The 21,042-nt window shown below is 44.1% G+C and overlaps 1 protein-coding gene across 1 annotated transcript in view; it reads right to left on the reverse strand.

Annotated features, from left to right (window-relative positions):
- Positions 1-21,042, reverse strand: part of SAE1 (SUMO1 activating enzyme subunit 1) — a 74,103-nt gene that overhangs the window by 38,233 nt on the left and 14,828 nt on the right. Inside the window, exons 2-6 of the mRNA XM_032613936.1 lie at positions 20,420-20,531; positions 15,425-15,598; positions 13,109-13,251; positions 11,527-11,626; positions 341-446 (exon numbers count right to left, since the gene is read on the reverse strand). Of these exons, the coding sequence (XP_032469827.1) occupies positions 341-446; positions 11,527-11,626; positions 13,109-13,251; positions 15,425-15,598; positions 20,420-20,531 (635 nt within the window). The remainder of the gene's footprint in view (positions 1-340; positions 447-11,526; positions 11,627-13,108; positions 13,252-15,424; positions 15,599-20,419; positions 20,532-21,042) is intronic.

Genomic DNA, 21,042 nt, shown 5'->3' on the forward strand with positions numbered 1-21,042 from the left:
CCTTCAGGAGAGGAAGACTGGTTTTAAGGCCCAGGAAGAACTCTGAAGAGGGAAAGCAGTGATGAAAAGAGCTTGATTTATGGCACTGTTATCTCAGGCTCAACTTTAGAGGGCAGTTCACTTCAACAAATAATAAAAAAAGCAAAAATCGTTAAGAAAACCAGAGCTCAGTGACAGGCTCCTCTCCATTCACTCTGTTGTTCTAAGAGGCCACTGAGAACCAGCTAAGGGGGAACTCCACTCGCGGCAAACCTCAAGAAACCTTCTGGCCCCTGCAGCCACAATCTGCAGAAATCAAAGCACAAATCGCGCGCTGGGAAGCTCTGCTTCCAGTCCTCACCTTGAAGGAGAAAGTAATCTGGAGTTGTGCGCTTGAGAGCTGCCTTTGCTTTATCACTGCTCCAGTCCACTTCCAGCGCTTCTTTGATGGAGCAGAAGACCACCTTCTGTTGAAAAAAGACAAAATTGCTTAGGGATAAAATATGTTGGCTTTAAATCACAAGGCAGTAACTCTTCACCATTTCTAGGAGAAATGTCATTCTGTAAGGTTTACTGTTCATTAAAAGAAGCTGAGGCCCATTCAAATCCAATAAATGTTTATTGAGCACTTACTGTGTGTTCCTCTGGGCACTGGGGACACAGAAATCAATGACATGTACTCCCTGCACTGAAGAAAGACAGAGCAAAGCTAAAGACCTAGTTCCATTCTGGCTCTTTCTTGAACTCTGGTGATTTACGCCACGGAAATACCTTCATAAGTGACCAAGAATGTGTATCTAAAGATATTCAATAAATTTTCTTTGTATTAGTAAACAGAAACAAACAACAATATTCATAAATAACAGAGAAGAAAAACAAGCAAAGGGGATGGAATGAAACCTCCAGGCTGTGGAAATGGAAATGGCATTTGCAAAAGCTCTGTGGTAGGAGGAAATATGGTTGAAACCTATTAAGCTAAATCAAATTTTCTCAAAAAAATGCCAAGAGACAATTATATTTTTAAATATAAACAACTAAATATGAATGAGAAAATGGTTTTCCTTTCCCTTTCCGAAACAATTAAGTCCAAAAGCCATTTGCTGAGACTGAGGAAGGGCAGGGAAACTGTGTGTGTGTGGAGGGGCTGGGTGGCCTGGTTGGAGGGGACAGAGCAGGGCAGGGTAAGAAGGGCATCCCCAAGGGCAGCAACAGGAGACTGATTACATCCAAGGACTTGATGCAACAAGAAATTACATTGAGAATCTGGGGAGCCAGGTTTCTCACTGTCAGAGAAGAAGAGAATTAGAAATATGGAAAAGGAGAAAAGTAGAATGAAGCCTGTGGTGAGAGTTATTGGCATGAACTCGTTTTCTATATATATAGGCAGATAAAGAAATAAATGTAGATGCAAGTGTTTGTATGTGTACACATACAAATATTTACCTGCTGTGTCCACTGAGAAGGTCTAAAAGCAATGATACTCTGATAGCAATGAGCACATCTAACACCTAGATTTTGGTTTCTAATCACCTCTAAGAGAAACATTTCTCCTTGGAGATATGACTGATTTCAAACTGGGGCAGCAGGAACACAAGAAGAGCCTGAAACAAGGAAAGTCCTCAAAGAATGATGGGCCATGTCAAGAGGTAATAGGAGCCAGCTTAAAGAAGCTTCCACTGGTCAAATTTGAGAATAAATATACTAAAACAATTTGAGGATAAAAATAGATTATAATACTTTAAGTAAACTATAATCCATTAGTCCACAGACCTACAATTAACTAATTAATAAGTTTGATAGGAATGCGGTATTTACATATTTTCAAAATACCTCTCTACAGAATACCTATTAGTCACACAGGGGAAAAAAACTGTTTTCAAAGGAGCAGTCTGGCAAACAATCTTACTCATGATCAAAGTTAACCTTACCAGTAGAGGGGCATGTGACAACCATGCACCAGACCACAGCATGCAATGAGGAGCAGCCATGTTGTGATACTTTTGCCAAAGATGTGTAGCTAGAGTCTAATCACGAGGGAACATCAGATGAACCTAAACTAAGGGACATTTTACAAAATAACTGGCTTAGCAACCTTCAGGTGTCATGAAAATCTAGATGCACACATGATTCTGAACTGGATCCTTTTGCTGTTAAGGACATGATTGGAACAACTAGTAAAGCTTGAATGGGGTCTGAGGATTAGATGGCAGCGACGTACCCATGTGTATTTCCTGATTTTGATGGTTGGTTTCTGATTAAGGAGGATGCCTTGTTTGAGAAAATACAGACTGAAATATTTGGGAATAAGGTGGTAGCACCTTACTCTCAAATTTTTGTCAGTACTAGCTACTTTTACCAAGTTTAAGATGGTATATGTGTGTAAGCGTATAAATAATTTCAAACTTACAGAGCTGTGCGTCTTTCTTCCTGTCTTCTCTACACACACACACACACACACACCAGATATTTTAAAAATAAAAGAGAAAAAACACAACAAAGGTACAATTTAGCAGGCTAAGTGAACCAAGATCTATCAACTACCAGGCAGCTTGCTGAAGACCGTAATGGATTTGAAAGATGAAAGCTCAAATTGCTGGTGAAGATAAAACAGTGTGGTTTTCAAGGTGGCTTTCTGCCTCCCCATAATCACTCCTTTGGGGTCTGGATCCATTGTAAAAGCTAGCATACAAGATGTTTGTACTGCCCTCAAACCTTTTGGTCAATGGGTCTGTTTGACCTTAACAGATAAGTCACGTAGTTAGCGGAGTGACATTTAGTGCCTGATACAGACTTGCCAGACCCTTCTTAACAAGTCTTACAATGCAGATCAAGCCATCAGCAGTATGGTCTGGAAATGCCATCACAAGAAGAAAAGTCTTAACCAGGTTTCAGAAACTACCAAGACCTTAATTCAGAATTTTTGTAGTTTGTCTGGCAAAGACCAATGCTAAGAATCCACTGATTTGTTAGGCCATTATATGACAAATGAAGGGAAAAAAGTTGTTTTTTACAGTCTTAGTCCCAGGCAGGCCCACTGCTAACACTTTCAGGGCCTGAGGGTAAGAGTACAAATGAAAACCCATGTCTACATATTTAGTTATAAATCACACTAATAAGTTATTAAGTATATTATATTCTCCTGCGTTGACAAATAAGCCTTCTTCATAACCACCTGGAAGACCAGGCTCAAATCTGGAATTCTCACACTCCTTGGGAGTACTGTGCCAGAACGAGATACCCTGGGAAGGCCGCACCCGCACCCCTTCCCCGCTCTGGCTCTGACTCAAAATGCAAGGGGCTTTGCACTTAACTTTGCAAAAGGCTTTGTCCATCCTTCCCCCCCAAAACATCCACCCCTCACGCCTAGGCATGCAGACATTGTGGCAAGGTCTATACTCCAGAGGCAGATCAGGGAGGAAGCCCACAAAAGCCCGGGAAGTAGCCTGGGGTTATCTGGGCAGGAGATTCCAGGGGTCCAGGTATCCAGAATGTGGTCTAGAACTGGAGGAAGGCTACAAGATCCAGGCAGATGCAGCTCCTTCATCCCATGGGATCCTTACCCTGTGAGGGGAATGGCTGGAGGAAGGCCAGAGTGGGACTTTCTATAGCACCAGGGCCAAGGATAGAGGCCCCTTTCCCTCCTCAACTCTAAGGGCAGAATTAGACTCAGTTCTGCCACTAACTTGTGACCTTAGGCAAATGAATTAACCTCTCTCGGGCCTGTCAGTGGCTGACAACTTTTAGAGAAGTTTCCTGGTATCTGAGGAGGAGACCCCCTGTGGCCTTGTCTTTAGTGTGTACCAGCCCTCCAGCCACAGGTGACAAAGCCAGGGGTGGACACATGTCCCAAGCCAGACCCATCAGATTGTTTCTCCTGGGAATTGTGAGTATGAAAGTTGGAAATGGAGACACATTAATGTCAGAGCTCTAAAGAGAAAGGCCAAACCCCTGCTGCCTCCGAGGCTCCCCAGCTGCCCTGGTCTTTCCCCTTCTCAGATCACAGGAGCTACTCCATGCTTCTTGTGCTACTCCAGCCTGCCTTCAATTAACGTCCCCTTTTCTGGTTCAAGGTACCCAAAGTCTACTATCATGGCTCATAACTATTAAAAATAAAACAAAACTTAACCAAGCTGCCTATCTGTAGTAGCACAGATGCAAAAGGTGGTGCTTGCCTTACCGACCTCACTGGCATTGAGTTTATAAAAAGCCCGCTCGACGGTGCTTTCAAGGAATGAAGAGCTTTTCAGATGAAGCAGCTGGCAGTGCCTGCCAGGTAGTAGCACCCACCACCCCCCTGAATGAAGGTAACTTTCACACCTCACTCATCCCTCCCGCTCCTCCATGTCCTTGGCTCATGGATCCCTCTGCCTCGAATGTCTAACCCACTCCCCTCCACTGTCCATTTTCTCCCCTGACGATTCTGGGCCTTGAGGATTTCAATCTGAGAGTCTAGTTAAGACTAATAATAAGCCCTCTCACACCGTTAACTGATCCCCTCTCCTCAGATGGGTAGCAGCTTCCTGAGGCAGGGACCACAGTGAAAGGCACAGCACTGAATGGACTAGATTTTCAATAAATACCCCTGAGCTGACAGGACCTACCTGCTTTTCATTTGCCGAAAAGCCCAACAATAAATATAAAGATGAATTCTCCACACAGTCTATCAGCTATCAAATTAAGGGGTTGTGCTGGGCCATTTAGAATAGTGGGAGACTGCAATAACCTCTGTGCAACAGGAAACTGGCTCAATAGATCATGGCAAGGCAAAAGGGGGAAGACAGACACACACAGCCATTCAAAATCATGTTCTCCAATTGTACGCCAACTATATGTCAATAAAAAAATAAATAGAATAGAACAGAATCATGCTCTCCAAAGTAGACATAAAGATTTGAGGAGTGCTTATGAAAATATATGGAGTGGAAAAAGGAAAAGACAATACATATGTATGTCACATATTACATTAGATCATTATATATGTCTTGCATGTACTAATATATATTAATTAGTGCTCTAATTTATTATGTACATGCATAAAAAGAATACTGACATCACTGGGTAACAGGGTTCACATTGTCTCAACTTGTTCTGTATTTTCCACATTTGGGACTTGTGAACCTACTTTACTTTTTAGATCAGGCTGAACATCTATAACAAGTGATACAGATCTGGATGTAAAGCTGAATGTAAATCAGAATTGAAACAACTTTCAAACTACAGATTTCTAGGTCTAATTTCCACACCTACTCATGGGAGACTATAGTTTTCAAAAGCATATTAACAACTGACAACCACAACCTGAGACAGTTTTCACACTCTGCAGAGTGGCAAAAGAGCCTGAAGTTACCAAATGTTACTGTTACATGCTGCTGGGTTTGGAATGTAAATTGAGGAAACTATTTGAGAGCTATTTTTCGGGGTCTGGTAAAGTTGAAGATGTGCACATCCTAAATCTCCTATATCCTAGAGAAATCACACACTTACCCAAGGAGATTATCTACACACACACACACACACACACACACAAAATGACTGCAGCACAATTTGTAAGAGCAAAACCTTACATACCTAAATGCCCATTAATAGGAGAATAAATAAATAGTAATGTTTTCACACAACAAATACTCTATGGTCAAAACAAAAACAAAACAAACAAACAAAAAAAAACTGCAGTGCTTGCTGTCCAAGAGAACTTGCAATGATGACAAGAACATTCTGCATGTTGGTGCTTTGCAATATGGCTGCCACCAGCCACCTGTGGTTACTGAGCATGTGAAATGTGGCTGGTGAGACTGAAGAACTGAATTTTTAATTTAATTTCAATTTCATTAATTTTAATTTAAAAAGCCACATGCGGCCGGTGGCGACCATAACGGAAAGCAAAGCCCCAGAACCACACACAAACACAGATGGCCTCACAAACGCAAAGCTGCTCTTAAGAAGCACACGGCAGCAAACATAAAACGCAAAACCGACTTTTAAGAAGTTAAAAAGCACACCAAACAATTCTATGTTACTTGGAAAAACAAGCACGTGCAGTGAGAAGAAATGCCCAGAATAAGAACCACGGCTGACGACAGTGGGTGCCCATGCCGGCGAGCGGTAACCAGGGGGCCTCGATCACATCAGTAATGTTTTATGCTTTAAACTGGGTGGTGGGTACATGGTGACTAGCTCTACCATTCTTAATTTCATTTTTAATTTATACCTACAACACCACCTAATAAGCTTTATTCCACTGTTTAGATTTACAAACACATGACAAAACACCATGCCAAGCAGGGCTATATCCACCCCTCCTGGATACCTTATTAAATCCACACAAATGTACCAGCAGCCCTGAGAAGACAGAGAAAGAACACCCAGATTGGTACAACAGTACTGGGAACGTTTTGGTTTTTAAGTTGGATAGTATTTGTTTTACCGTTATGTTCCATAACTTGCAATGATGTCGCGTGATTTTTGTATATTGAATATCTCTCTCTCACTCTCACACACACACATACACACAAGACTAGACTGTGCTGTGATGATGGGAGGGACTCCTCTTCTTCATCCGTAGAGCCAAGAAACTTCTCTCAGGCGAGACAAGGCACCACCAGCACCCACCCCACACTCCACAACTGTCCTACCTGCAAAACCTACTATCAGCAGTCCACCAAATTCTCTGCGATTTGCACCCTGCACCTCCCTGCCTGCTCCCCTCCTCCGAACCAAGTGATTCTCTGACAATTTAGTTTTGAACCTCTCTGGCCTGCAGGTTCTGGTCTAGGCAACCCAATGACTTACTTCTACATATTCCTAGCCAAGAACTTTCTCTTCTTTAAAAGTCTGTTCTCTCAGCTCAGCTCAAATAACCTAAACTATGAGAACTAATGTACTACAACATTAATCCATTTATTTGATCACAAAGAAAGTTAAGTGAATAAATCCTTTTTACAATGACAATAATCTCCTCCAGAGCCGGGTCACGTTATGATGCTGGAACAGCCACAGCTACACTGAACAAACATTTCCTGGGGACTTCCCTGGTGGCGCAGTGGTTAAGAATCCACCTGCCGGGCTTCCCTGGTGGCGCAGTGGTTGAGAGTCCGCCTGCCGATGCAGGGGACACGGGTTCATGCCCCGGTCCGGGAAGATCCCACATGCCGTGGAGCGGCTAGGCCCGTGAGCCATGGCCGCTGAGCCTGCACATCCAGAGCCTGTGCTCCGCAACAGGAGAGGCCACAACAGTGAGAGGCCCGCGTACCGCAAAAAAAAAAAAAAGAATCCACCTGCCAATGCAGGGGACACAAGTTCGAGCCCTGGTCCGGGAAGATCCCACATGCCGCGGAGCAACTAAGCCCGTGAGCCACAGCTACTGAGCCTGCGCTCTAGAGCCCGCGAGCCACAGCTACTGAGCCCACGAGCCACAACTGAGCCTGCGTGCCACAACTACTGAAGCCCACGTGCCTAGAGCCCGTGCACCGCAACAAGAGAAGCCACTGCAATGAGAAGCCGGCGCACCGCAAAGAGTAGCCCCCACTCGCTGCAACAAGAGGAAACCCATGCGCAGCAAAGAAGACCCAAGGCAGCCAAAAATAAATAGATAAATTTATTAAAAAAAAAAAAATCTCCTGAACACAAGTGTGTGGGGTACCGCACTAGGAACAGAGCAGCGAACAGAACTGCCCAGCCCGTATGGAGCTTCAACTCTAATGAGGGAGACCCTGACAAGTAATCTGAGGTGTAACCAGCATTACAAATCAACGTGCCACAGGAAAGAGGAGGAACTACACTAGTCACTCATCAGGAATGCTGCTTTAAGGATGGGGGTGAGAAGAGGATGAGAGAATTGTCAACAAATTGCTCACAAAGGGGGAAATCAAAATAATGAATCACTCCTCAACTATGGAATTTCACAACTAATTCATGAAAAAAGGATTACAGTGCCCAAATTAGTCACCCACTACATCAGAAGCAGTGGTAAGATTAAATCTGTAGTTTCTTAGCATGTCAGAAGCAAATCCTACTTTACGTTTAATCTTTAAAGAGCTATGATGGAGAGTGCCCACCACCAGGCATCTACCTACTCCTATCGGGCAGCCCCCTAACAATAAAGAAACATGAGCAGCAGCACGGGAGCACGCTGGTGGCTTTTTAAAGCTTTCTGGAGTGATCCCAATTTTCACATACTTCATCCCACCACCCTCACAAAACTTCAAGTTATCCTAGAAACTCCAAGGGGATTCACCTTGTGGGTGGTAAGGTGCGCCTGTGCCCTTCGCCACTGCCTATGCTCTCTCCCCGACTATTCCTTTCTTCTTACTCTGCTGTGTGACCTTGGGCGGGATTCCTTAACTTCTCTTGGCTTTAGTGTCAGCTGTAAACGGAGACAAGAGGGCTAATTTGCTTCCCTGCACCCAATACAGTGCCTTGTCCACAGCAGGCATTTTGCAACTCGCAGATACAGCAAGGGCTCGCTGCTTGGAGCGAGGAAGCCAGAGTCACTCCGTCTCGACAGCTGTGCCTTTTTTCTTGACCCTATTTCCTGTGACTGGATGCCGGTCCTGGCTTTGGTGCTTGGCAGACTGTCCTTCACATGCCAACTCGAACAATTCTTCCTCTGGGAAGCCTTTCCGGACACTTCCTCATCACAAAACCACTGCAATCTCCTTTATCTACTGCATACTAGAGCCCACATCAGGTCTGTGCCCAACACCTGTTTCTGACGAAATCTGTCTCATCACTTCTCCTGGGCACCAAAGGAAGCAAACAATCTACTACTGCATGCCTATCTATGGGCTGGGCATTTTCCCACTGCCGTATTTATCATGATGGCACAGGTGCTAGAAAGGCCCAGCCAGTGTTTTCCTAGACTGTGTGAAAACCACAAGCTCTGTTTTTCCTCTTTGTTTTTTAACGTTTCTAATTTAGGAGCACAATGTGTACCTTGAAGCAAAAGTGGCTTTACAACACTGGGTTGAGCCTAAGGGAAAGGGGGAGGGGAAGGGAACCCTAACCAGAAGCCTTTCACAGGAAACGGGAAGTGGCTGCTTCCCCACCCCCATCCTGCACGCTGAGCATAACCCAACTAGTTGAAAGGGCAGAATCTAAATCAAGGGATTTTTGAATTGGAGGAAAACTTCGAAATCGTGGAGTAGTCACTGCCAAAATGGAGTCGGCGTGTTATTGCAAGGTGGCAAAGCCAAGGCCCAGACCCTGCTCAGCCCGGTCCTTCCACAGCGCTCTCTCGGTGAGGCTGCACAAAGACAAGGTTTGGAATCCCAGGGATTGTCATCAGGAATGCACTGAATGCCTTGGAACCTTAAGGGCTCAGGGTTGGAATCCAAGCCTGAATTGTCCCCGTGAAACAGCTGACTAACAATGTCAGCTGGGGAATATTTTGATACCTTCAAATTGGGCCCCAAGTAGGAAGAGGCCACACAAAGAGCTGTGTGACTGAAGAGCCCTAGGAATGGTACGCGAAGGCCGCCGAGGGCCTGCCAGGGCTGCCCACATTCTCCTCATAGCTAGCTAAAGTGGCTCCCAAAAGAGGTTTCCAGATCTGCCCCAGTGGGCACCATCAGAATTGACTCCCAGGAAACTTCCAGCTGTGAAGGGCAAACAAAGCTAGGGCTCTCTGCATTTGAATGTGAAAGACCTGCTTCAATCAGAGAAGGCCCTTAAGCCATAAAACCCTTCACACCAAGGCCAAGTGTCACACTTGTAAGAGGGTGTGATTTATAAATTGAAAGCACCCACAAAAGCTGCTTTTATACTCCTCCCTTAGTTAACAATTTATCTCCCCCACCAAACTCACGGAGCTATTCAGATAAAGCTTGACTGGGCCTCAAAAAGAAAGAAAGAAAGGAAGAAAGAAAAAGACCCAAGTTTTGGCCAAAACACCAATGTTCACTCCGGATAATTATGGTCCTGTGAATAGACACTAAAATTAGGGCTTAATAATTCCTCTGTATTACACTCACAGCATCAAACTATTCCAATACAAACATAAAGAGCAAGGAAAAGAAATCTCCAACGCAGCCTTGCTGGAAACTCAAAAGAGTTCCACTTTTGTGGTTTTCTGCAGTCTCTTTTGTGGTTTCTGCACTCTTAGAATCCCCCCTTTAGAGCAGTTTTAACTCGACGCCCTGACCAGCTGTTTTTCTTTCTCAACGTTTAGATCTACAAAGCAAAGAGTAAATAAGGGCTTGGCCATGTCTTTCCTCTCGGTTCAACAAAACCAATTCTGGCCACTTCATCTTGTTTTTTTCCCCATCGCATGAATTCCCTTCTCAAATTCCAACACTAGCTACAAAACCATCATCTGTCTACTGATTCCCTTCCCACTCCTCTTTCTATAACATGAATTACAGCACCAATCCTAGTAGAGACTAAGCCCCTAACGTAAACTACATTAAAATATATATATATGTATATATATATACATCTGATAACACTTGTCAACATTGAGACCTTTCTTCTTAAAAGGTTATTTGGTAGGAAAAAACCAAAAACTTTATTTTAAAAAAGCAATTAAGCAATTCAAGTTTAAACTGTCTCCCTGCCCACTTAGGACCTTACTAAATTGTCTATCAATCTGAAAGAAAAAAAAAAAATTTGTATAAGAGTGGGGGCTTCCCTGGTGGTCCAGGGGTTAAGAATCCGCCTTCCAATGCAGGGGACACGGTTCCATCCCTGGTGGGGAAACTAAGATCCCACATGCCGCGGGGCAACTAAGCCCGCGCACCTCAACTACTGAGCCTGAGCTCTAAAGCCCACGTGCCACAACTAGAGAGAAGTCCGTGCGCCGCAACAAAAGATCCCGCATGCCACAACTAAGATCTGACTCAGCCAAATAAATAATTTAAAAAATAGATGTAGCAATAATAAAAGTGACCTGGGCTTCCCTGGTGGCGCAGCGGTTGAGAGTCCGTCTGCCGATGCAGGGGACTCGGGTTCGCGCCCCGGTCCGGGAAGATCCCACATGCCGCGGAGCGGCTGGGCCTGCGCGTCCGGAGCCTGTGCTCCGCAACGGGAGAGGCCACAGCAGAGAGAGGCCCGCGTACCAAAAAAAAAAAAAAAAAAAAAAAAAAAAAAAAAAGTGACCTAAGTTTAAAATAAAAAAAAAAGAGTAAGGGGCTGTGCTCAGAAACAGTCTTTCTGATGCTGCTCCATACATCAGAGGTGCAAATCTGTGGCCCACAGAGCAGGTAAGTCTTGCAGGCGTGTTCTCTTTAGTTTCTACAGGGTGGATGGAAACAGCATGCAAAAAGGTTGCCGGTATTAAAAAGTTTGGGACAGAGCATATTAAAAAAAATCTTTCTTTCTCATTCTCTTGAAAAATCACATCTGACATCACTAGGTCCACATTCCCTCACAGCAACAGCCGGCTGGCACCAAGCACAGCTGCCCCTTTAAATGGGACAAGCGCTGGCCTAGTCTGTCCAGACTCCCCCCCTTCAGGACTACATGCTTGCTTCCCTTGCTGGCAATGGTTATGGCCCATAGCCTACAAGGCCCCAGGGCTTCTGACCCTTGACACCACCCCTCTCCTCCACATACCTTTTTGACCATGGTTGTCTCAGATGAATCAAGTTTGGCTCTCTTGGTATCAGGTCCATCTTCTACTCCTTGACTAACTTTGGCAACTTTGGTTTTCTCCCTAGAGGGTGACAAGGGGAGGGAATCGAGTTCTACCCTATGAATCATGCCATGAGAACAAAAAGATCATCAGTGGCTCACTGAATAGGATGGTGGTTAAGAGCAAAAGCTCATACAGATCTGGCTCAAATCCCAGCCCGGCCACTGACTACCTGATGCCTCACTTACCTGCTATGTGGGAATAATAATCCCTGAAGAATTATCAGAAGAGAAATAACAAATTGCTTAGCACACTGCCTAGCATATAGTATACTCTCAATAAACTTTGTAAATGTTCCACCTGAATCATGAAATAAAGAGCTGAACTCAATTCCTCCTCTCTGCCATGGGGAGCTCACATTAAAGTAATCTGGCCTTCTTTTCTCTACTGTGACTTCTTTATCCATTTATAAGGTGCCCAAAGAACTAGATTTTCTTAAAGTCATAAAACATAAGAGATACAAGAGGGCTTCCCTGGTGGTGCACTGGTTGAGAGTCCACCTGCCGATGCAGAGGAGGTGGGTTCGTGCCCTGGTCCGGGAGGATCCCACATGCCGTGGAGCGGCTGGGCCCGTGAGCCATGGCCGCTGAGCCTGCGCATCCGGAGCCTGTGCTCCGCAACGGGAGAGGCCGCAACAGTGAGAGGGCCACATACCGCAAAAAAAAAAAAAAAAAAAGAGATACAAGAGATTTTGAACATGTTTGTCCTTCCCCCATCTCGACTTTACAGGCAAGAAACTTGCAGACTGGAGAAAGTTCAGTGACTTGCCTAAGAAGCTGAACAAAAGAGAGCAGTTCTTGACTCTTGGTAGGAGGCTTCACCTACCACACAGGGTCTCTCTTTACCTCTCATCAGCAAGGGTGGTGGTCAAAAGTTACAGCCCCAAAACCAACTCTTGTAGTTTTACAGCACTGGTATCATCTGCCATCTTTCATCTAGAAGCTACAAGTTCAAAACACTGCAGGTCTCATTACGTGAGAATCACCATGGTCTGTAACCTCAATGTTCAAAATGAGAGGAGGTCTGTTTGTTCTGCCAGAGCAGTCTCTAGACCTTGGAGCTTTTCCAAGGTAGACTCTGGCTGAGTGTGCCCACAGAGTTGCCTATCCAACTAGTACTCATTTTACCATCTCTCAACCTGAACACACGCAAGCCCCAGCTGGGGAACAAATGTTTACAATCCGAGCAGGTTCTCCCTGAATAGAAAGTGTGGCTTCACCACCTGAAGTCCAAACTGATCAGATACCCACATGGTGTGTTTCGATCACCTTAGAACTGCTTTCCTCATGCTCTAGAGGAGACCATCAATTTGGAAGGCAGGGGCCACATCTCCTATAATTCTGAGCACACAATCTATATATTCAGTAAGCTGTTAATGAATTGGTTTCCCAAAGTTCTAAGTATTATAGTTAAATACTTTCCTTAAATGGTTCATTTCCTACCAGTAAATAGAACTACATTTTGAAAAGGCTTTATGTTCTCTCCTCCTCTCCCCAGACTTACTCTACAAATTCATGCTCTCCGAGATTGGCAAACGTGTATCCGTGGTAGCCAAAAACATCTCCCGTAAAGAACTTGATGCTATTTTTGTGACAGATCTGGTCAACTTTAACTATGATGTCCCTGGAGCAGCAAGTCAGACATACCTGCAGAAAGAATGAAAGTGGTCGGGTGTGAGTTGTGCAGACTGTGAATCACCGCCCCGATGTCTAAATACACCTTAACGAACAGTCTCTCTGGGCATGGCTAAAGCCAGTTTCAAACTGGTACAACAGGTTCTTTGGATGCTATGGTTAGAAGACAAAAGAAAAGTTGCAGGTTTCAGTGTGTAGAAAATGTAAATCATGAGACGGTCACTTCACCTTCTGCAACCAAAATGAAACGTGTTTAGCTATTAAGTAAAAGGCACTCGATGAATTTATTTCCCCTAAACCATGAACATACATAAACCACATTTCACAGTTTTCAGGAAAAGGAAAAGACAATAATATAACTTAGAGGAAGTTATTTCTAAATCATTAAACCTATTAATATCTGAATAAGCTACAGCAAGAAACAAAAGCAGTTTTTTAAATTTACCCAAAGGTCATGTTTAAATACAAGGGCATTTTTCCCCCTTCTTTTGACTGATATGTTAAGATAAAGAAAATAAACAAGTCCTGTTGAGATTATTTTTCCACAGTTTTCGATGTGAAACTTTATCTGAATTTAAGGACAAAAGAAAAGGTTACAGCCCAAGTGACCTCCCATTCAGACTTAGACAATGAGACGGTGATTCACTCAGTGGAATTACCAATGTTGCTCTGAGGCCTCTAAGTTGTGTTCCAGTAAGTTGAGGTATTAGAAATCACTGCACAGAACACGACCTTTCAGGAGAAGCTTTGTGATCAGGGCCAAGAAGACAACTTCTAAAGTGCACATGTTTTCTTCTGAACATAGAAAGTTGGAGAAGAAACTTCAAAAGGATTTTCATTTGATAAACCTCTTGCTGTTGTCTGGCAGCCTGAATACTGAAATAACGCTCACAGAGCAACGTGTGTCTCTGCTGCCATTCAGAGGATGCAGTCACCCGAGGAAAAGTCAAATCTAAAAGATAAGACAGGTGCAGCTGAACATGCAATCAACTGACCGAATGGAGGCCTGCCGTCAAAACTGAGCGTGAAAACCTACGAAGACCAGTCAAACGTGGCTCAAATATGAGGAAGTCATGCCTGCCCTGTGCACATGCGTTATACAAGCAACAGCCCCATGCTTCAGTTCTAACAAAGCTTCTAGTTGCTAGAAGTTCAAAGGACACCTAGAGTAAACCAAATGTGGTTACTACGGATAAAGAAATGAAGAGATGACTTATGTCCAAATGGAAAATGTTCCAATACCTGGACTTACAAAACAGAATAAAAAAAAAATTTTAAGGGACAAGATGCACAGATGATCCATCATTCCAAGCCCACATTTGAACAGATGCACATATGAAATACAACAGTGTGTAAAACAAAACTACCAAACCCAAATTCTAACCTCTCACGTGATGGGCCCTTCATTTAAAAAACAAGTAGATCATCTGTGACTATTGCACGGTTATCCAACATTTGTTAAGCTTTTCCGGGGTACAGGGAGCCATGGCTGAAAGGTCACAGACACTGAAACAGAATTTAACTTATCCTTTCACCTCTGCAAAGATGTGGCAGTGTAATCAAATGAGGCTCGATATGCCTCGTTTGGCTTAAGACTGCAGTGATTTTGTCTAGTTAACCACGGCAACACGGTCAAAGTGGCTCTGTGCAAGAAAGAGACAGAGACAGACCGAGATCAGGTGTGCTCTTTTTAAAGACAAAACACAAGCTGTAGTTTGGTATTTCTAACAACAAAAAAAAGACTCTGCTACAGATATTCACCAACTTGTTAAGTTTTCAGAAGAAAACATTTGCAATAAAATGTATAGAAGCTATGTGCAAAAATTCTGGAAGGAAGACAAAACACCAATGATACAACCTGGTCTTGGGAAAAATATGCCCAAAGAAGAAGCCAAAAGGCAGCAACTCACAAGCAGCCAGCGCAGATCCAACAGACTGGATCTGCCTACCGACGCACTCAGCATACTAAGGCAATGCACTGATAAGGCATATACACTAAGGCAATATAAGACTTCAATCTACTGGGGCACTATATTAAAACTAAAGAATGAAACAGCTTAAAAATTTACTTGGGAAAAAGCTCAGATTTGAGATTCTAATGCGCCAGTGTACCTAGTATACATACAACTAGTGCTTTAATTTGCTGAATTCCGGAAGCAGATTTTACATTCTCTATGAAACTTACAGCATCAAATTGCGTGAAAAACGACTCAGGTTTCTTTTCTATATTCTCAGTGTCCACTTTCACATCCACCATGGGGTTGAGATTCTGTGCGCGCTCCAAAGAGGCTTCGGCCCTGTTTCGGCCAATAGACCCAGTACGGATCAGGAACTGGGCTCCGGGGTCTTCTGGAGATACCTAGGAATGATAATTTTTTTTTTAAATACTTGAAATTGGAGGGAAAAACAAATGAACTTTTCCACTTTAAAGAATAACTAAAACATCTGCCATCTAATTGTAGTACTACTGTTCCTATAGGAGTCTGCCCAGCACAGACTCCCTACACTCTTTCCTTCTGAGGCTTTAAAATAGACATTGAACTTTTTTTTTAAACTGGGCACTGATGGTTAAAGAGCACCCCCTTGTGTTTATAATGAAAATTCACTCTAAACAAAAGAAGTCCATGCTTTCTTAAGTAAATGTTTAACTGCTAACAAAATGACATAATCATCAGTGCTAAGAGTTGACCAAATCCCTACCATGTGCCCAATTCTAAGAAATCGGAGAGAGACATAAGTAATTTAAAGGATGTAGTCCCTGCCTACAAGTGGTTTAAAATCAGACCCACACAAAAATTAGACACAGTTAAGAATGTTTGAAACGAACTCTTAAATTCAATTAAAACTCAGAAAGGAGGACAGCTGAGCAGAGGCTGGAGAAGAGGGATAATTTCACTCATAAGGCTGGACATCAGCAGAAGAGAGCCTCAAAGACAGATAACATAGTCACCTGACAGCCACCAATAGGATTACAGATTCCACTGTTCAAAATGCATTTCTTCACACATCAAACATCTAATTTAATCATGAATCTCCATGTACAACCCCGCCACCTTCACCAAGACTGGGTTCAACAGAAGTAATTCTCCTCTCCTGCCAACTACCCACAGTATACACTCTCCCTTACTATCTTTCCTCCAAGCAAATGAGCTGGTCCTCCTCCCGTTCAAGGCCAGCCCTCTAACAGTATGCTTGACCCATCCCATCCCATCCCAGGGATCTCACCACACACAGCGAGATCGTACATCATAGTGGTTAAAAGCCATGCTCTAGGATAATTCAGGTTGGATTCACAGCCGTGATTTGAATCCTGGCTCAACCACCTAAATGTGTGACCTTGAGTGAGTATGAGGGAATCACATGTAAAGTGAGGACGTTACTAAAAGCGATGGCACTGCTAATCACTCCACCAGGGGAGTCAGTACTACCTGTGCCCTACTCCTTGGCCTCACAGCTCCCGGCTCTCCTTCTCCCCCGCTGGACATTCCAGTTTCTATATGGGCCCTCTTAGGTGCAGCTGTTCTCAGGATTCCACCTCGAAATCATTCATCTTTTCACTCTATATAGCTCCATAAACCAATTCCATGCCTTATAGTTTCTACAAAAATCTGCTGTTATTTCTCAAATTGCTCTTACTGGTACAGATTGCTTCCTGATCCATCTGAGTCTTATATTAAACTGCCCACCAGAAAGTTCCTCCTGGAGATCCCATGGGCCAATCATAATCCAATTCCTATGTTTGTTGTCTCTGTTAACAAACAGAGACATCTCTGACGCATCCAGTCACCAGAGCCAGAAACCTGGTCTTCCTATCCTCTACACTTCCTTGATAGCAGCCACCAGGTGACGTGGCTAAGTGCATGGCCTCTGCCAGGAGTCAGACCGCCTGGGTCCTGGTAGTACCACTAACTGCTGTGACCTTGGGCGGGCCAATACTTCACTTCCTTTTCCTCCGTTTTCTTATGTGTAAAGCAGGAATGATAATCCCTACATCTCAGAGTTGTTTTGAGGCCTAAATGAGATACTACAACTACAGCTCCTAGAACAGCGTCCAGCACTTACAGTAAGTGTCAGCTGTTGCACTTCCTCCTTGCTTTCCCATATAGAATCCTACTGACTATACCACGGAAGCATCTCTCACCTCTCGGTGATTCTCGCCATCTCTATCCCCACTGTCATTCCACAGACCCTTTTCATCTCTCAAACTATTAAAGCAGCCTTCTAAGTAGTCTTCTGCCCCATATCTTGTGCCAACCACAGTCTACACAGTATTAGTGATCTACAGAAAGCCCAAAGCTGAAGTCAACCCTCACCCATCTGAAACTCTTCAATGACTCCTCACCACCTAGAGAATTAAGTACGTTTACAGCAGAGCTTACCAGCTGGCCCTTCGTGACTTGGACCTCACCTGCAAAATGCAACCCCCCCAGCACCGCGGGCTTCACACTCTAAAAACACCAAACTGTTATATTCGATTTCTACCATGCTGTCTTGTGCTAATGTCCCCTGCCTAAAACACAGCTCCTCAAACCCTGAAAAACCTCTGCTTGTTTTTTAAGACTCAGCTCAGCACTCCAGGAAGTCTCTCTCATGTCTGCATGCCACAACCTGAGTCAGGTAGCGTGCTCTGATTTCTGGAAAAAAATTGAGGATGGGAAGCAAATCTTGTGCATTTTTCTATCGCCAGTACCTAGTCTACTTCAGGGTAGGCAGCAGGTGCTCTTGGATGCTTGCTGACATAAACGAAATGAAAAACTCTAAGGGGCAGGAATTAACATCTTCAATTTATAGATGAACAAGCTAAGTCTCTGTGAGGTTAATTCCCTTTCCCAGCTTCAGAAGGTGTGATTTGAGCCCAAGCCTTCATGATTCCAAAGCTTCTGCAAAATGCAGCACCATCTTCATGGGACGTTCCTAGTCAGGGACAAAAGCACAAGCAAACTACAAAAGGCAGAACTACCAGAGAGTGTTCACGAACTATGAAATTTATGAGATGGGAGTCAGGCTGGGTAAGTTGACTGGGACCAGGTTATACGAAGCCAGTGGTTCTCAACCCTCCCTGACTTTTAGACTCACCTGGAGAACTTTTATTTTTAAATAACTCCCCAAATATTCTAAAGCACAGATGGGACTGAGAACCACCGTGTCAGGCTTTGAAAACCAGTCAGAGGAGTCAGGCCTTACAGCAGAAGGCAAGTAGAAGGCACTATTAGTCTTTAAACTGAAGAGGCAACTGTTGACTCCAACTCTGGGTGGCATTCGTGCCAGTGCCGAGGCAGTGAGAGAACCACATCACATGGCCTCAGTGTTCTCTCATCCCCATTCTCAGACTTCCCAACCAAATGAGGAAACTACCATCCCATTGTGGTTTCGTTTTTCCACACCAACGGCCTCCAGGTTTTGGAACCATCCTTCCTTGGGTCTCCACTCTTACCCTCTCTACCCAGGCAAACAAATTCTTCCCCTGGATGGGGTGTTCCTGCCACTAGGGGGCACTGTGGCTGGTGGGCGGGGGGATGTCAAAGCTGGGAGGGTTCAGTTAATTATCTGGCAGCTTGCTTGCAGGGATTTTCTTTCCTTAGAAAGTTTTGAATTCAAGTCAAAAATCAATTTGTGACTGTGATATTAAGTGAGCCAACCTATGTGTCTCTTCGTATTACAGGAGAATTAAGACAACAAAAATTCTAGATATTATTTTCTCCTGAAACTCCAAACAGGAGAGCTTTTAAAAATGTCATTAACATGGGGCTTCCCTGGTGGCGCAGTGGTTGAGAGTTCGCCTGCCAATGCGGGGGACGCGGGTTCGTGCCTCGGTCCGGGAAGATCCCACGTGCCGCGGAGTGGCTGGGCCCGTGAGCCATGGCCGCTGGGCCTGCGCGTCCGGAGCCTGTGCTCCGCAACGGGAGGGGCCACAAAAAAGTGAGAGTCCCGCGTACCGCAAAAAAAAAAAAAAAAAAATGTCATTAACATTTACTTTTGTCTACAGAGCCTATACCTCACATTGTGTGTGCTAGTTACCTAGCATGAGACAGGACCCCTGTTCATTGCCTAAAAGGAAAAAAAGACACAAATAATATGTGACAACACAATTTTTGAAATATTTTAACTGAAAAAATACATGATTTCTGGAATTTGCTTTAAAAAACTGTCCCAAAAAATACAGGGGAAAAGATAAATAAAAAGATCAACAAAACACTGGTATCTGTAGAAGCCAAGTAGGTGAGGTGTCAAATATTATTCTACTTCTGTATATATTTGAAATTTTCTATAAAAGAAAACCAAAATGTCATTGAAGCATGAGAATGTAGACAAAGCAGCAGTTATTTTCACTTTGGAGAAAAGACAGGTCAGAGAAAGCTACATAGGGGTTGGGCACTATAGTTCTATTATCAATTAAATAATATTTTATCATATAATTAACTATTGGATGCTTATTACATGCAGGCACTACATTAAGTGGTCCATATACATTCTCTCTGATCCAACATTTCCCAAGGTAATGCCTGTGAAGCATCTCCATCAAGATCTCCTGAGATACCTGTTTTTCTTCTGAGATACCTTTAAAATGTATATATTCCTGAGCCTGACCTCAGACTTTGTAAAGTAGAATCATTAGGGGTGAAAGCTACACCAAAACAAAGCCCCAAGGCAATTCGGTGGTTTAAAGGTACAAATTGGAAGAGCACTCCTCTACTCCTCACAATCACCCTCCAAGGGAGATGCTAACTCCACTTTACAGACGGGAAAGGTCATCACCTCGTAGGATATGGTGGAGCTGAATTCAAACCCGGTGCTGGCGCTGTCATGTCAGTCTCCAAGGGCTACAGTGCCACTGACGCCAGCCCTCCTCTTTCACAGCCCAGAAGGGGCAAGTAGGAAGGCACGAAATCTCCACGTGTTTTTTTTTTTTTTTTTTTTTTTTTTTTGCGGTACGCGGGCCTCTCACTGTTGTGGCCTCTCCCGTTGCGGAGCACAGGCTCCGGACGCGCAGGCTCAGCGGCCATGGCTCACGGGCCCAGCCGCTCCGCGTCATGTGAGATCTTCCCGGACCGGGGCACAAACCCGTGTCCCCTGCATCGGCAGGCGGACTCTCAACCACTGCGCCACCAGGGAAGCCCTCTCCACGTGTTTATACCAAAGAGGGGAGATGGCGAAGGAGAGTGATAAGGCGGCAGCTCACCTGCTCGTGATCCAGCATGGTCAGTCCTTTCACTCCGGCGAGGATGAGATTCTTGGCGATTTCAGCCCCGAGTCCCTTCATGCCAACAAGAAGCACCCGGGAGGCCCGCAGCCTACAAGGCAGATATTGTCAACGGGATGAAAGAGGACAGTGGAAGGTCTCTGAATTATTGAAGAACAAAACAAGACAAAAATAGGGAAATGATCTTGGATTTCATTAACTGCACTTAAGCATCCAGGCCTCAAATCTTGAAAAAGAGACAGGCTCCAATCTATCCTGCTGAGAACAATTCATTCAACAAATATTTATTGAGCACCTACTATGCCAGGCCCCCCTCCAAGGTGTGGAAATACAGCAGTGAATAAACAGACACAATTCCTGCCCTCAGAGCTTGTATTCTGTAGAGACAGACAAACAAATAGAGATATATAATATCTCAAAAAGTGAAGAAAATCAAGCATGGTATGGATCAGGAATGATGGAGGATGTGAGTTTAGTCAGACTGACCGTGAAGGCCTTTCCACAGAATTGCTGAGCAAAAATCAAAATGAAATGAAGGACATATATACAGATACTTGGGAGAAGAACATTCCAGGTAGAGAAAAAAGCAAGTGCAAAAGCCC

The sequence above is a fragment of the Phocoena sinus genome, chromosome 19 (genome assembly GCF_008692025.1).
Source record: "Phocoena sinus isolate mPhoSin1 chromosome 19, mPhoSin1.pri, whole genome shotgun sequence".
NCBI classification, from domain to species: domain Eukaryota; kingdom Metazoa; phylum Chordata; class Mammalia; order Artiodactyla; family Phocoenidae; genus Phocoena; species Phocoena sinus.